Below are 17,021 nucleotides of genomic sequence, written 5' to 3'. Positions count from 1 at the left end.
CCTACATGCTGTCGTACATGCTAATGGGGCTGCATGTGTGTGATGGAGCTGCGCATGGGGGACTAGGAACAGGTGTTTATGAGAAGCAGGGCTCAGCTCTGACAGGTATCTGCAACAGGCAGGCGGTGATGTGGTGGTGTGTCAACATTTAAGGTGAATCCCCGAATTAAGAGAACATCTTCAGCGTACGGAAAGATTAAGGGATGCTTTTCCTTGATCCATCGCCCTGCTGAGCTGACTGGAAGATAACAACTGCCCCTCTCTATAGTCTACATCAACGTGTGCTCCCTGCCTTTTTGTTTTGTTGTGCTCCAAGTAGCAAGATTTAGTGTCTTTTAATGTAACTGCAGAATTTCAGGTGGGCCTTATTGCAAGCTGATGTGCTCATCTATAAATTAGGCCAACTTCACCAATGTTAATGTTTGTTGATTAATGCTCACAACTTGACCTGAAGACAAAGCATTCAATGTATACAGAGAAAAAGATGGAAGGTGGCTTTTAATTTCTTTAAGCTCAAGATTGACATTATTGTCCCATATTTTAGTGCATTTGGACTGGGCTTTTATCAATGCTATGTCCACAAAAACATTCAAAATTAAAAAAAGACCAGGGTGAAACAGCCACGAGCAACAAGAAAGAACACTTCAAATGGAATAATAAAACCTAGACTGATGCTAAAATAGACTAAAAAACGCGCTACTACTGGAAAACGGTCAATCAATACACACAAACATTTCAGTGTTGGGTTCCATCTCCATTTCATCCTTATTCATTTAATCAGCCTCTGTTTAAATATTTTATTGAAGTAGGGATAAGAAATTTAAAATCTATTTAGTCAGCTGGCACTGGGCCTAACATGGGATGAGTAGCTTTTCCTGGCTTGCCTTTTTAAACAGCCTTTTGGTAGACTGCAGGGATGGAAGCGTCTCGCACCTTTTTTTTAAAATTTTTTTTTTTAACTTCAATGAAGTCTGCATGAGTTGGACTTGAGTTGCGGAGCGGTTTCCTGCACCTGTAAGAACACTGAGAAGGAGGTAGTGATAATAGGTTGATGGCACTTTGGGCAACATTTCATAACGACAGTCAATGGATAAAACCGGCGGGAGCATTTAATGTCGAGGGAACTGTGTATTCATCTGTTCATTTCCCTGACTGCACGCTTTCATAAGTCATTTAGTTCATTGGCCTTCTCATCCTGGTTTAGCTGGTACCAGGTTCAGCTGATGGTTCATAGAATCAGTTTTTGGTTGTTCATTGATTAGCAGTGAGTTTTTAAATGGCATTCCTTAACTTCCACAAGGTACCCACTCCCAACTGCTTTAGGAATAGAGGGTTAGTTTCGGTCCATAGTTACCATCTTCTGAGGTCGGACATTGTTTCTGTAGACTTGAATATAGTCTTGAGTGGTGTTTGTGGCCTCACAATTCAAGCTGTGAGTCTATTTTCTTGCTGTTGTAAATGCATGTTGGACATTTTAGGTAGCGGCAGGTCTCATCTGGACTAGATTATCTCAGAGAAACCGGAGACTCTTTTAGTGAAATTGGCAGCAAGAGTCCCAACCACGGTAAATGTTATGTAACTTTTCACTTTATTTTCAACATAATCAAATGGTGATTCCCAGCTTGAGTTTTCTGTCCACCAAATTTTAAATATGAAGTTCCATCTGACAAACTAACAAGGGTTAATCAAAACCTCCAAGCTCTTCACGACACCAACGCTGTGGTCATTGAACGTGAAGAATAAGACAATTAACCAACGTGAGTCATGCCCACACCAGCCTGCCGTCCTTATTCCACCCCCAGCCTGCCTAGAAGTCCTGGCAGAGTGCCGTCTATTGTTTTTCATTTCAGATGCTCCGCAGGAAGCACGCAGGGCACTGATGACCCATGCTGTCACGGGGACGCAGAGACGGACACAGTCGGTTTCCACGAAACGGCACATTATCGTTCTTTTAAGAATAAAAACTTTCATAGCTACGGTCAAGTGATTGTACACAACAGCCTGGAGAAATTGAATTTAGATGGACCGTCATGCAAACTTTAAACATCTTTTATCTACCATCGTGTCCAAAAATGAAACGGCCCATGTGCTCTACGCATGACTTATTGTCAAGAGTGTGACCAAGTGATCAGCTCCTGGCGCGCTGTCCACATGTTCAATACCTCACCGTGTCTTGTGTTTGGCAGGGTTTTTATTTTTGAGGACAATTGATCAGATGACATGAAACAAAGGGGACACCAGAGACCGTGAGAGTGAAACTGAGCCGGTTAGTGAGGAGGAACAGGTTGGAGCGATGACTATTGTTTGGTGTTTTTTGGATCGTAGAGCTGTGGGAAGCAGCTGCGGTCGCCTTGTGTACAGTCTGTTTGTCCAGCGCCTGCTGATCGTCAGGCTGTCCAACTGTACCGGATTAAAAGCCATTTAATGAAGACCTTTTGGGGTCGGTACACCAAAAAAATACCTTGCGGTCCAGGCAGACTTTATATAAATATGAAGCAGAAGGTTGGAGAGTAGGAAACTAACAACGTAGAAACATTAATTAAAAAAAACTAAATTTTCATCATTTGGGCAGAAACACGACTCGTGCTTGGCGTGTAAATGAGATGCTCAGATTCCCCAACACTACCCAACAGTAGTAACATTTTGTTCTTGTGGAAACAGCCTGTTCACTGTACACAAACATTCAGTTCACAAAATCCAGTCACTTCAAATTTGACAAAGGTGTGGACAGTCTGCACTGTTTTCTAATTGGCTTCAATCGAGGGCTGCAGCTACGATTAGTTAATTGCCAGAACACGAATCTGCAGTTTTAATTATAGTTTCTCAAGTTTTAAAACTGTTTCCTATCATCTTCTTTGATATTAAACTAAATATCTTTGGGTTTTGGACTGGTTGCCGGGGGTGTAAAAGACAACTTGATGATCGCTTGGGGCCCTTATCAGAATGGTACAGTGCATTAAGTGACATTTTTATAGGCCATATATTAATTGAGAATCAGCTTTTTAAACAATTTTGTCCCTGCTCAAATGAAATGCAGTGAACATTTGAGTGTATTGATCAGTAACGTGTTCCACGAAGTCTTTGCATCTCGGTAAAGGTTGGGACAAAGGATACAACTATCACAATCATTGCTCTTAAAGCCACATTCTTATGGTCTGGTATGTTACACATATGAGGAATTTGTCTTGGTGGGTGGCGCACAGTACAAACTCTGAAATGCCCTGAAGCGGTGGGTTCTCATTGTGTAACCTACCGACGGAGGTAATCTCAACCACTTGTACACAAATAAACAATCTGTTCTTAGAGTTTTTCCCCAGTGATATGCCCAGTGATTTTTCATGATAGATATGGGACAGCAGTTTTCTATGTCCTCATTACGGAGGCTTAAGAGCGTTTTAATGAAAGTTGTACGCTCCTCCTCCCACTCTGCCACCCAAAAACATAATGGCACAGCAGCTGCATGTTAATGTGTTATCGCTGCTGCCGAATGAAAACGTCATACCTACATCAATGAGAACTTTTAACGGATTAAAGAAAAGCCACCTTATTTGGATTTATGACAGTGATCATGATCATGGATGTTTTGGGTCATAAAACATACTATTGTGTAAGAGCAGCCATGTTGGCTTATATTGCTGCTTCTACAATGTGCAAAATGGAGTTTCAAGGTTTCCCTGCATCAAAATAAAATGTTTTGCACCGTTCCAGCAGATCTTTAGTATTAACCTCCAACACTTGTATACTACGCTGCAAGCTCATGGATCCTTTGATTCACGTTGACTGTATGGTAAGCTACATTGTTTTTGTTTCCTGCAGGCCATGGGATGATTGTGGAGGGACATACGAACCCTGAACACTGGGGAAGACGGCTACTGGCTTCAGTACCAGTCAACGAAACGGAGAAGAACTGTTCAGCACCAGGTATGCTATTAAAGATGCACTAATCGACCAACAGATGATTATCACTCTGCAGCTTTTCTCACGCACCTCCTCCACAAAGCGTTGTTACGTCTTTTGTTTTCACGCCCTGCATCTTACAAAAATATTCTTTCCCGTGCAAATTCACCCTTAAAATCCAGCTACACGCTGCCTCCTTGGCACTAAATGGCAGACGAAGTTGGGGACTAGCCTGTGAATGTAGTGGTGCATTTAGAAGCGAGAGACGGATGTTTCCCTCATGAATATATGATCTTTATCCGGCCCCACCCCAGACTTTACATTTTTTAAATTGGGGGAATAATTAGAGGTATCACCCAGTAGTCGTGAAGTTTTTGAGTTGATATGCTGCTTTAATTGCTCCTCTATTGTTCTGACGGTGTAGAATACCTGCGCTGCAGTGAGCACTGAAAGGGCGATTGAAAGGGTCAGGTATTGATTATGTTACAGCCTCGCTGGTACACTTAAAGGAAGCAGCGTTCTCTCTAATTTGTTATGCTGACAGTTTCACTGACACTGCTGACATCTGTATCAAGCAATGAAAAACATTAAAGCTAGGTTTTTCATGATATTATTGATAGAACTGTAGCAGCAGCACCGGCAAGATGTCAATTGAATTGCCGCGTGTCGTTTACAACCTCTGTTTCGTTTGAGCTTGCTGCCATTTCCCCGCGACTCGTCGAGAAAAGCTCTGCGTTGGAGCCGCGGGGTCAGAGGTGATATTTATTGGATTTGGAGGTTTTTGTAATGAGAGCAGGATCATGAAGTTGAAATGAAGATACTAAATGAGACTTCCTTGAAGGGGATTTTTTTGTTTTTTAAAGACCAGAGTGATTTTATTTTGCCAAAGAAGGTTCAACTCAATATTGGGATTAGGTTGATTTGTTTGGCTAGCACACACAGGATAACACCAAGGCGCAGACAATTTAGCTAGTCATTTTTCAAATTTAGTTAATTTTTGTGGCATCACAGGTGATCCAGTGAGAACTAACTGGCTCTGATTTCATTACTAGCCACAGCAGGCATCATCCTTCAGGGATTAGTGAGTCATTGGTATCGTGACCTGCCATTTTATATATAAACAAGCCAAACAAACCTTTTTACACTACTTGATTTGAACTATTCAGCATTGTGACTGTTTGAATATCACAGTGGTGCCTGTTGAAATGAGCACCAAATGACAAGATTATGTGCTTGAAGTTTTCCTAATCCTTTAGGATTACTTTTTTCTTTTTTTCCCTTCCTGCATTCAAATGTCTTCCAGACTGGCATCAGCAGACTATACTTCACATTCCACACATTTCTCACCAGCTCTAGTCCTCTCCCTCCGATCCCACCCGTGCTCTGCCGAGTCACTGTGAGCCGATCATGTGACTCTTTGTTCTTGGGTCATGGTCTTGTGAATAATCCTGCCATGGATTCAGATTTCAGGCACCTCAGATTTGGGCTCGCCAAATATATCGTACTGCAAAACAGCACTTTAACAAGTTATTTTGACCAAATGATCCTAAATTGGAGCAGGGGTGAAATTGGACAGATGAGGCAAATTATATATCATTTACTTAAAAAAGTAATTCACATTGATTCCTTTTCTGAAACTCTTTTCTGTCTGACCGGCAACACTTAACCCTGACAAGTGCAACATGAACAATACGTTATTTACAAGCTGACATTAATCTAAACGGATGTTCAGGGTTCTTCTAGTGTGACAAACGTGTTTACCGAGCAACACATTTGCCAAGAACTGAAGCGAGTTCTTGTTTTCCAACTCTGACAATAAGCGAGAATTATTGAGCGTCGCTGATCGGTACGTTTGTCCTGATTCACTGTGCCGTTGTTTGTCCAGACCTGATGATCCAGCAGCGGTGTATGTCGCGCGCTAACCGTGGATGGACCCCTGCTCGATACGATGATAATTATATTGGAGGCTTTTTCGTTTTTGTGTGTGTATGCAACATCTGAAGCTCAGTTTAATTAAGCCGCTGTTTGTGTGCTGCATAAATTACGCTCAGCCAGCTTTTCTCTCTGCCTTTTCCTCATTATTTCTGTGATCAGCGAGGAAGTCCTCTTTTAGGGTTCACACGGAGCTAATGTTGTTTTGCTGGTCCTGGAACATGTGCTGCTAAGGCAGCCAGTCATCACACCTTTTTATATTTGTGTTTTAGTAATAACTCCTGGAAAACAAAGTGCTTTTTTGTCTTCCTGCTTGATAGCAGTGACTTCCTGGAAGCTACAAAGGTCTAACTAACACTGCAAGATGCTCACACACCTTAACAGTCACAGGCATATCTTAAGGTGCATTTTCCCAGTAGCAGGCCCATGGCAACTAGGACAGATGCACTATCACTTCCCCCTAAATTTTAACCAGTCTCAAGTAACTCTTTGGTTTAAAAGTAAATGCCAGTTTTTATTTCCAAGTTAAAATGTTTTTTCGCACTTCAGGCAATCAGAAGTATCACCAGAAATGTGTGTTTTGCTGTTTGACTTGAGGTTTACTTGGGGACTGAATATTAGATTATATTACCCAATGTGGCACTGGCTGATGCCAACTGTGGAGCAAAGAAAATTGGAGAGTGGAGCAAAGAAAATTGGAGAGTGGGGCAGAGCACCGTGGTTAATGCTCTGTGGGAGGAATTATTTGCTTTTAATAAAGATGCTGCTAATACTATATATTTAAAACTCCTACTTAAGTGGCATAATTGGCCTGGTGGAAGTAGACAACGGCGGCAGCGCCAGAAGTAGACGTGAGCAACAAAGCAAAGGTTTCAGTATGGCTGGGTTTGTACTATGAATTAATCCGACGGGATTTGATTTGTAGTGGTTTTAGATATGGCTCTAATCCTCCCACGGCCACAGGGGGTGCACATGTTGCATGTTTGGCTTGGAAAGTGGCGTGGGTTAGGAGGAACTGTGGGTGACTGTGGCCCGAAGCAGGAATTGTCAACCGTAAAAAGCTTGCTGCGTTATGGTGTAGAGATCTGAGTAGAGCGAGTTCTGCTGCTGGCGAGAACAAAAGGCAAGATTCAAGACAAACAAGGGGATCTTGTATGCTGAGTTACTTTTCTTGGGGGGGGGGGGGGTTAGGCAGGAACTGCGATGGCAACACGAGGGATGAATCTGCCAGCGGGAGGCAGCCGGTCCACGTTGGAATGGAGGTCCGTCAGCTCCAGGGACGCACCAGAAGGAGGCTTCTTAAAAGGGAATTACACAAGTGGGATTATGCTGCTGTGCATAATGGAAACTGACCTCGCTTTTGCTTCGCGCTCGCATGCCAACGGTGGAACAATGCAGTGGAGAGGGGGCTCGCAGGCACGAGCACCTGCACAGAGCACTTTCCACGCCGCCCGGTTCAAACGCGCCTGACCTCTTTATGTATCCACTCGCATTCTGTTCTGCTTCAGATTTGCGGCCTCATAAATTTCCATCCCGCTCTGCTTTTGGCTGGTCCTTTTTTAAATTTGTTAAATTTATAATACCCGAGAAAAGGGACATTGGGTTGAAAGGCGTGTGGTCGCAGCAGTGAGGCGGCTATACTTGTGTATTGTTTCAGATCCATACCTCACCCCCGAGGGAGCGGTTTACCTATATCTCCTGTACACAGCTGAATGCATGCGCCTCACAGCGGCGTCCCCTTTAGGTTATTGAACCAGGTGCCTGACCGCTCGCTCTCGTATGAACACGGTCGCATAAAGGCTGATGGGAATTCATGCTAAATGTAGATGTGCAATAGGTATGAGAGTGTGTTCATGCAGGTTGAATTGTATGTGAGAGCACTTGTACATGTGATGTTTGAGCATGTGAAAGTAACAACTGAACAAGGGGATGTGTGTGTTTAACGCAAGCCCCTGCCTTAAAAAGTTATTGTTTATGAGACAGATTTAAAAAAAAAAAAAAAAAAAAAATTTCTAGTCAGGCTGCTCGTGATATGTTTACAAGAATGTCTGCCGTTTGAGTCATGCTCTTTACTGTCTGCTGGAGTAAGCTAATTATCTAATCGACTAATAATGACCCCGAGGAATCCTCCTCCTCCTGAGTCTCTTGACTACTGTACTGGAGTGTCAACTGTATTCAGTTAATGACTTGGCTGGTTTGTGGGTCGGCGACAGAAGGTAGCGCCGGGCACTCTGCCAAAACATCATGCTCGCATCGTAATAATTTCATTCGGCTGTTTTTTAACAAGTGACGACATTGTTTTTCTCATGTTTGCGTGGCTCCACCTCATCCGTTTGGTCCGGGCCACAGTAGCTGTTGGGTGTAGACCTGCCTGCCTGTCTCTCCATCTCTGGGACAACAGACGGTACCCGATACTGAGCGCCATTATGTAACTGCACCATAATATCTGGAATATTACCAGATTATGGAATTAATGCACACATGTAAAGAATTGCGGTCATGCTCTGGCTTTTATACGGCAATAGTTTAAGGTTATCTGGTATATGCAGGGACTTGTATAAGTTATACTAGTCATAATGTGTAAAACTTAAGTGTATTCGGTGTTTTAAAATGGCTGAACTTCTTGCTGCAACAAATCCAAGGAAGACTGCGCTTTACAGTAAATGTAATTTTAGTTGAATTAATATCTTTAGAATCCCAAAGTATAAAGCATAAAGTGTTCATGGAATAACATTACTGCTAATCAAAGATGATTTTATTTTAAACGTATTGCAAAATTGGTAGCAAATATTACAAATGGGTGAATACTGTCATTAAAATAAAATCAACAGATTGTTGCCGCAGAACTTAAATTATTTTATGAGCTAACTTTTTGTAAAAAGTTGCTGTCCTGTGCAAATGGCAAACATGTTTTTGGTCTTCTTTACACACTAACGCTACAATTGTTAACTTGCAATGTGCATGGAAAGGCTGAGATGATGTAATGCTTCTGGGATGAGACAAGAAAAGGACCTCACCTGGTCTCTTTTCTCTTTTTTGGCCCCTAATCATTGTCATACTGTCCTTAAATGTCCACACTTAATGAAGGAAGCTGGCAGCGCATCTCATCAGATCCTCCCAACACTTGTTGCCAGTAATTTCTTGCATAAGCAGCACAGTCAGGTGTCCAAACGGAGAATCCAAGGTTTATTTATAGATTTTGTAGCTCATCCTCTGAAAAGGCCTTTTTTTTTTTTGCATGCCGTGCCGGTACAGACATCCCCTCGCTCTCGCTGCCTCAAACAGACGGCGGCCCCACGCAAACACAAGAGCAGCAGCAGCAGCATAGATGCACATTTTAGTTTCAGATTTGTACACTTGCATAACCTTTTTTGTTCAGCAGCACATCCTCCCTTCTGATAGCAGCTTCCTCTGCACCATCTCATCCATGTGCATATGTCTAAAGCAATGTCTTATAACATGGTGAATAGCAAGCAAACTCTTTTTAGAGATGAAACGATTGATGGACTGATTCACTGTCGGCAATAAAATGAACCTGTGAATATTTGGATAACTGACTATGTTTTTTCTTTAACCTTTTCATGCAAACAAAGACGGCGGTAGCATTAAGTAATGGTCATTAGCGATAATTGTATTGTATTAGGTAAGACATTTTTGTAAAATTATACCCAATTCAACTGAGCAACATATTTATCAGCCGTATTTGAGATGCATGACTCATAATCTGTCTGTTTACCCTCTCCTGTTTGTACGTCCTGTCCCTGTGTGGGGAAACGGCTGTGGATGCATGTTCACGTCCCATTTGACCTCCACACTGAGGAGATGCAGACAAACTCTGTAGACACCGTCTGAGTGTTTACAGGGACGGGGAGGTGACCTCTGCCCGCCCTCTCACTGCTATCCCGGTGCTAGCGCCCTTTAAACACCTTTTGTGATCACCTATTTTTAACTCTCTCTCAGCCAGACCTGATTGTGCACAGAGGCAAAGGGCTGGACATGTAACCAAAGAACATGGATGGCAATGGCATTTCATTATTGATTAATGGCAGACCTGCAGGTTTGGCGGCTGAACGTGGAAACGGAAGGTGAAAAGGCTCTGACAGCAGGAAATTCAAACCTGATCCTTTCGCTTTTGGTTTCATGTTTTTCAGACTCAAGGTATGAGCTGGTAGAATAATGTTTGGTTGTGGGTGTTGGTCCACAAGGTATCAGGACTTTAGCCTACTGTATCAGCATCAGTTTGTTTTCAGTCACCTCTGAGGGCACAGCTGACAAATCCTGTAATTGATTATGCCTTTGCTTGAGGCCGGCGGCTTTCCGACACGTTTCATTCAGCACGTGAACCTGTCGGAAGTGAAATGAGCTAAAGCGGCCTGCGATGGTCCATGTTGCTGTGAGATCCCCATGTCAGCCAGGTGTTTTCTAGTTTCTCATATTTAAGGTCATAAAAGCATGACTAATACTTTTATTTTTGTTCTATCTGTTGCATTTATGGTCATGAAGGCGGTCTCAGTGCTGCAATGAGACGCCCAAACTCAATCAAAGCATGATCAAAGAGTCGCGACGTAAAGAAATTATAATGCCATTTCTGGCAAAGTCAAAGCCTGCGATGACATAATGCAACAGGAGAAATGTCCGTGTACAGAATGTAAACGGTGAAATGCATCAGTTGATCGAGTGGGCTTGGACCACATACCGTAGTGTCGGATTTGCCTGTGCAGTGTTCCAAATGCTGCGCTGATTCAGTCATGTGTGCACACACCGCCGAGTGTCATACAAACGGGCAACTGGGAGGATGGGACAGATGCAGTGGGAAGTCTCAGGTGAGCACTGTTCCACTTCACGAGTCCATATGCGACAAGGGCCCAAAGCTTTCCTTATATCCTTATATTCTATTACACACAGCCTTATTCTGCTGGCTCAGGACTACAGCAGTTTGAAATCTAACCAACGGCCAAATGATGTCACAAACGGTAGTGCCACAGCCAAGCAGTCCCATATACTTGAGGATCATTTACATTTTTGGGTTGGCAAGTTCCACCACTTTGCTCCAGGAAACAAGATAATGAATCCTACCAATGTTGATGATCTTTGAACTTTTCATGTTGCTGCGTTTACAATTAGCAAATGTTAGCATGTTAGCAGTAAACTCAGATGGCTAGCTGCCATTGTGAGCACCTTTTTAGCGTTGTAGTAAAAAACAACCCTGGCCAGCAACCTTGGCTGGCTGACTGATGAATGTATTTATTTTATCAAGGTGACTTAAACAACCAGTTTGAACAAAAAAAGCTGGATCTTCATCCGTTATCCACTGAGAGCGGGACACCAAATGATGCTGCACCACACAAGCGAGAATATAATAACCGCTAGAACAGTTTGAACAAAAAATTCAAATTGTAAAAACTCATTCTAAAATCCTAATCCATTGTGAGCATGTTGGTATTAGCTAGCACTGCCATGCTCAAGTAGAGCCTCACAGAGCTGCTGCATGACTGTTGACCTTTGTTTCAGTCAGACCGTTATGCTTCACTAAATGTAGCATCGTGATGGCTGCAACTTATACAGCGTGTTCCAGGCTCGTTACAACGAAGCTGGACGTGAGCCTGCAGCTCTGGGCCCAACGGGAACCGACGGGACTGAGGCCGATCACCACAGATGCCGGGTCCCGTCAGGGTGGCGGTCGGCTTCTGTCTTCAGCCAGGTGCACCGTGGAGCGGTTGCGCTCCCAGAGATGTGGGCCGTATGGTGGCACCCTGATCACACTGTGTTCCAGCTGGAGCTCTGGTGATGGATGATGAGTCCTCAGCATGGGAGCTGCTTTTTTTTCTTCTGCCTGCTTGTGTTAATTCTGTATGACTGCAAGCTCCTAATATAGGCCAGGCTTTTACATCAGGTTTTGAGATGTGATTTTATTTTTTTTTCCTTCCATGAATAGGTATGAAGTCATTGGTTGCCGAGTGGTGTGACATACTGCAGGCTGATTTTTCAGTCCTTTTTAGAAATTCAAAGCTCTTGATGTTTGAGTTTCCAGCATTTTCTTTGGATGATGATCACAAGCTGCTATTTCATTTGCATTTGAACCTCTGCGGCTGCAGTGGCCTGTTTTTAGATAAACAAGAGAGGTTTTCTGTATTGGATGATAGTGTGACGGGATGGAACAAGACGAGTCAGGATGACGCTGCTTGTTACCGTGACCAAATTAATTCAGTGGAAGCTTGCTGAACCAACAGGGCACCCCGGGGCCCACTCCTTGAGAATGACACTCATCATGAAGTCCCGTGGTCCTCTCTGGGTTGGGGACATGTACGTCGCTGTGTTGCCGCTATTGTGTGGTGACGTGACATTGCCTCTCTCCACAGCAATACACGAGTTCCCCAATGACGTTTTCACCAATGATGAACGTAAGAGCGGAGCCATTCTGTTCCACATCGCGGCGGTAAGGACTTTTTTTTTTTTTTTAAGCTGCTGCACCTGCATCTTCCATCACATCTGTCCCCAGTCAACACTCTCAGTAGAGCTCAGCTGGTTGGAGGTGGATTTAGAAGCTTTTTACTTGGCACACTAATTGCTTGTTTTTAGCTTTAAGCCAGGAAGGTAAGGTTGGTGTTACTGCAAAGTAGCAGTTTTTGCTCAGCCAGATTGTAAAGACGAAGCTTTTTAATGCTCAAATGTTTGTTTTTTTCCGCAAAAATCAGCATTCACCTGTTCTGCACAAATTCAACTATGTAACTCGCACACAGATGTGAAGAAGATAGAACTGACAGAACAATTCATTAGTACTTTGAGCGTGGAGGTTTATGTCCTCTGTAATGCAGATCTGTGCCGAATAAGGCCGTGGGATATGAACAAAAGCTCTGGGAATAGCTAAGTAATTGCAATTTTAATATTTTATGACATTTATTTTGAATTATTAAAGCCAAAGTAAAACCACATCTGATGGGGTGTATAATATTGTAAACAAAAAAGACTAGGGAGCAAATTCTTAAAAGTATGTAGAACTAGATTTAAAATCAGCTGATATAACCCTTGTAGTCTTTTTAATGTATTGAATGTATATTGGGTTAGGGTTACGGTTAAACTACCAGTTTTTAATTTAAAGTGATTACATTCATTATAGTAATGCTGAGGCCTTTATAGATGTGCATTTGCCTGCCCCGGGTCCCATGTATTTATCTTGCATGAGCTGCTTCTCCACATGAAAAAGCATTACCGTCTACATTTAGTCATGCTAAACTCCACTGACTTGACCAGTAAAGTTCAATGGAGTTCTTAAGTATTGTTCAGTACGAGGGAATGCTCTTCATGCCGGGTTTAAAGGGCTTTACAAAGTTTATTGTAGTCAAATGTAAGTCAGGGCTGCAGGATTTGAGAGCTACTGAGGTCATGAGGCTCCTGCCCTTTTCAACACATTCCCCATCCCGCTTAGAAAATTGACCAGAAACCAAAGTGAATTGGACATGAATGCAAATTTGATATCTCCACATGAAATGTTGCCTCAGAGCCGTCGCCACACTAGGGTAGAAATGCTGAGACTTTAAATGTATTTTGGTTGATTGACGGATTGGTTCACACCGTTTCGAGTCCATCTTAAAAATAAAGGAAATCTTCGACTATCACTGTTACAATGCCTTTGCTGCAGTCCGATAAGCTTAACCGCAGGGATTTTAATACTACAGGACGATTTGAAGGTGCCTACTAAATTTGTCAAACTGACTAGAAATCGATGACATTCTGAGCAGAGGCGAGAGAACCGTCGTACTTTGCGTCCTCGACATGCTTAGGCACTTCTCACCACACGGATCACATTAGCACGGAGATCCCGCCTACGAGGAAACTTTAGAAAGTAGCAGCTCATCTTCTCTCATCCTTAATAAACATTATTGTGTGGGTGGGTGGCCCAAATTTTTGGTTTCACTTGTATGGTGAAAACTCCTTTAAGCAACACGCATAAATGTTCGTGACTGGGACATGAAGAGTTGTAAGTCCAAGCGCAGGACACTGGACTGCTCAAATCATGTGACTCAAACTGGATGTTCCACATTACAATTGAACTTCTTGCTGTCCTGGCTTCACTGCTGACAAGAGTACAATAAAATGTGTGTGTGGGGGGGTCTGCTTATACTGCAGTCCTGCACTGCCCCCTGTGGATAGCATAGAGCAGAGCACCGCTGCTGGGTGCTGGGCCCTGATGATGTCACAGCTGATCTATAATTTATAGATCCCGCCTCAGCTACTGAAATATGCTGCTTACCCCCCTCCCCAACCTCTTCTCTCTTACATCTATCCTGACAGATCCTGTAGATTTTTCAAATTGCCAGAGAACAGCTTGTTGCTGAATTGACATTTGAATTTAACGCAGGCACTATCATAATTGGATGCTGTGCTTTGAGATTCTCCTTCACCCGTCCTTTAGCTGGAGAACATCTTGCTCTGCCAAGACTCTAACTTCACTAATTTCTGCTGATTAAGGATGTATCTACACACACGCACTGTCTTGCCCTTGACGCACACGCACCAACACCAAACGTAACTACTGTTTCTATTTATAGGCACTCTACATGTTTCTGGCCCTCGCCATAACATGTGACGAATACTTTGTGACATCGCTGGAGAAGATCTGTGAGGTACTTGGGAGTTGCAGTCTTTGCTTTGTCAGTGTTAACCATCACACGAAGCTGTGTTTTTGTTTTGCATAAACTACTTTCTTTTTTATTTCTGCAGAAACTTGATCTGAGTGAAGATGTTGCAGGAGCCACCTTCATGGCAGCTGGCAGCTCTGCACCAGAGCTTTTTGCGTCAATCATCGGTAGACACACACACACACACACACACACACAGACACAGGGAAACAGTATGTGTATACACTCAGACGTTCCCAGATGGCTGGTGTCACCGCTGGTTCTGATTGGCTGCTCCTCCATGTGTGCAGGTGTCTTCATCACCCACGGTGATGTGGGGGTGGGGACCATCGTTGGCTCGGCGGTCTTCAACATCCTTTGCATCATTGGTGTCTGCGGGATCTTTGCTGGACAGGTGTGTGTGTGTGTGTGTGTGTGTGTGTGTGTGTGTTAGAGGGAGTGACTTACTGCTCCGGCTGCATCTTTCTGTTTATTTATAGACTGCATAGCAGCACATGTGTAGCAGAACTCTTTTTTTTTTTTTTTTTTTTTTTTGCTGGGGGGGAAACGACGCCATCTGCTTCAGTTAGCGTTCTCAAAAACGTCTTTAGTAGATGTGGAGAACTAAACTCTGGGATGAATAAAGCATATATCCAGCCATTGCTTTATTTACACCTCCAAAGGGGACATTTGTTAAAATATTTCTTGAAGGGCTTTGTTAAGTAAAATTTACATATTGGGTGTGTTGGTTAATGCCATATGTGTGACTCAAAATGTTTTACATAACCTTCATATACAATAATCTAAAATATGACTTCATGTTGCCCTTTTGTCATCAGGTGGTGATTTTGACCTGGTGGGCAGTTTTCAGGGATTCCTTCTACTACACCATCTCTGTTTTGGCTTTAATTGCAGTAAGTTGGACCACATGCATTTTTTTTAATCAATCAGCCCATCTATCTTCTTTGATTTAGTTTTTCCTAATATAAATTTGATAAAGCTACGTTTTCCTTTATTTTTCAGTTCATCTACGACGGGAAGATAGTTTGGTAAGCTATTCATCCAATTTTGCTTTCATTGTGCCTTAAAATGTCACTTATGATTAGAAAGCTAAATCACACAATAACATAGCTGTTACAGCTTTACCTGGTCTTGTTTGGCCTCTAGCTTCTGTTGGCATCTTATCAAACTTTACAAGACATGGCTACAGCTGGCATTGCCCAGTCAAACTTTATGTTACACAATTTACCGTTCATGGAACAAATGACAGAAGCAAAAGTTAGTCCAACTTAAAAGGACCAATGTGTAACATTTCAGGGGGAAAACAAAGTTATGCATATTGTATGTCATTTCTAAATGTATAGTCACTTGAAACTAATTGTTTTATTTGCTTTTGAATGAAAGTCTCAAAGGGTGGAGTTTTACGTTTCTAAGTTTTCTAACTGATTTTGCTAAATTCCATTAAATGGTGTTTGAAGCAGTCGGCTAGTAGATCTGCAAACATTCATAGCAGCTAAATGGAAAGTGTGTGTGTGTGTGTGTGTGTGTGTGTGTGTGTGTGTGTGTGTGTGTGTGTGTGTGTGTGTGTGTGTGTGTGTGTGTGTGTGTGTGTGTGTGTGTGTGTGTGTGTGTGTGTGTGTGTGTGTGTGTGTGTGTGTGTGTGAGAGAGAGAACCTGAATTCAGTTTGATAATTCATCCTGTATTTGTGTCCTCACCAGGTGGGAGAGTTTGATACTGGTGGTCATGTATGCTGGATACATCCTTGTCATGAAGTGAGTGCTGCACATTTACAAAATAAATCTTAGTTATTTTACAAACTGACTGAAAAGCGTTCCTACTGCTATAACCAGAAAGTAAACGCGGAGAGGGTCGCTTTAATTCTGCGGGTTTTTTTAAATAACATTTCAAACTTTATTTAATTATGAGCATGATGAGAGCACTCGGTGTTTTCACAAGAGAAGAGCGGTGTCCCAGCTGGAGGGGAGGGTCTCATTCATGTCCCCTCATCCCAGATGTTAGATAAAGATTAAGCTCAAAGAATGTGATAATGCAATTTCACACAGTTGGGACACAATTTTAAAATGTTCTCAGTTTTAGATCTTGATGGTGATGCTTGATATCAGAACTTTAAATGATTTTATATAATTGATTGAAACAATGTATAAATGCTGCACATGACAACCGCCAGATAATTAACTTTAATGGCTTCCTATTTTTTATTTTGTATAAAACTCTTGGCACTTGGCTTGTCATTCGATGAGAATAGTTGTTGTTTTTTCTGCTATATTGTCTGGTGCATTCAATCACAATCTTCGTTTAGTCGGCGCCCGATAACATCTTGTCTCCTATCTCTGTGCTAATACAAGCTGAAAGGTAACGGATTCAAAGTGATTGCACATAATACTGACTCCATCTATCGCAACACATTTGTGTCTTTTATAGTCCAAACTGCATAACGCCGGCCCACGTCGTCCTGTGCCGCTGTCTCCGTCCAGCTGGTAATCTGTGTTACTCTGCAGCAGCCTGCTCTCTCCCTGCCATAAGAGTTTAATCTTTCTCCCTCTGCAGTGGCT

General features: G+C 42.6%; 1 protein-coding gene across 2 annotated transcripts in view; it reads left to right on the top strand.

The window, feature by feature from the left end:
• The window catches only part of slc24a4b (solute carrier family 24 member 4b), a 28,067-nt gene that overhangs the window by 3,147 nt on the left and 7,899 nt on the right, over positions 1-17,021 (top strand). For both annotated transcript variants that reach the window (XM_068576732.1, XM_068576731.1), the window contains exons 2-9: positions 3,817-3,921; positions 12,189-12,265; positions 14,379-14,453; positions 14,551-14,635; positions 14,759-14,862; positions 15,287-15,361; positions 15,471-15,496; positions 16,167-16,220. In XM_068576732.1, coding sequence (XP_068432833.1) covers positions 3,817-3,921; positions 12,189-12,265; positions 14,379-14,453; positions 14,551-14,635; positions 14,759-14,862; positions 15,287-15,361; positions 15,471-15,496; positions 16,167-16,220 — 601 coding nt within the window. The remainder of the gene's footprint in view (positions 1-3,816; positions 3,922-12,188; positions 12,266-14,378; positions 14,454-14,550; positions 14,636-14,758; positions 14,863-15,286; positions 15,362-15,470; positions 15,497-16,166; positions 16,221-17,021) is intronic.

The sequence above is a fragment of the Clinocottus analis genome, unplaced genomic scaffold, assembly GCF_023055335.1.
Source record: "Clinocottus analis isolate CAN_PGR_092001 unplaced genomic scaffold, fCliAna1.0.p SCAF_15, whole genome shotgun sequence".
Classification (NCBI taxonomy): Eukaryota; Metazoa; Chordata; class Actinopteri; order Perciformes; family Cottidae; genus Clinocottus; species Clinocottus analis.
The sequence above is the reverse complement of the archived record's forward strand: the minus strand, read 5'-3'. Positions and strand labels throughout refer to the sequence as shown.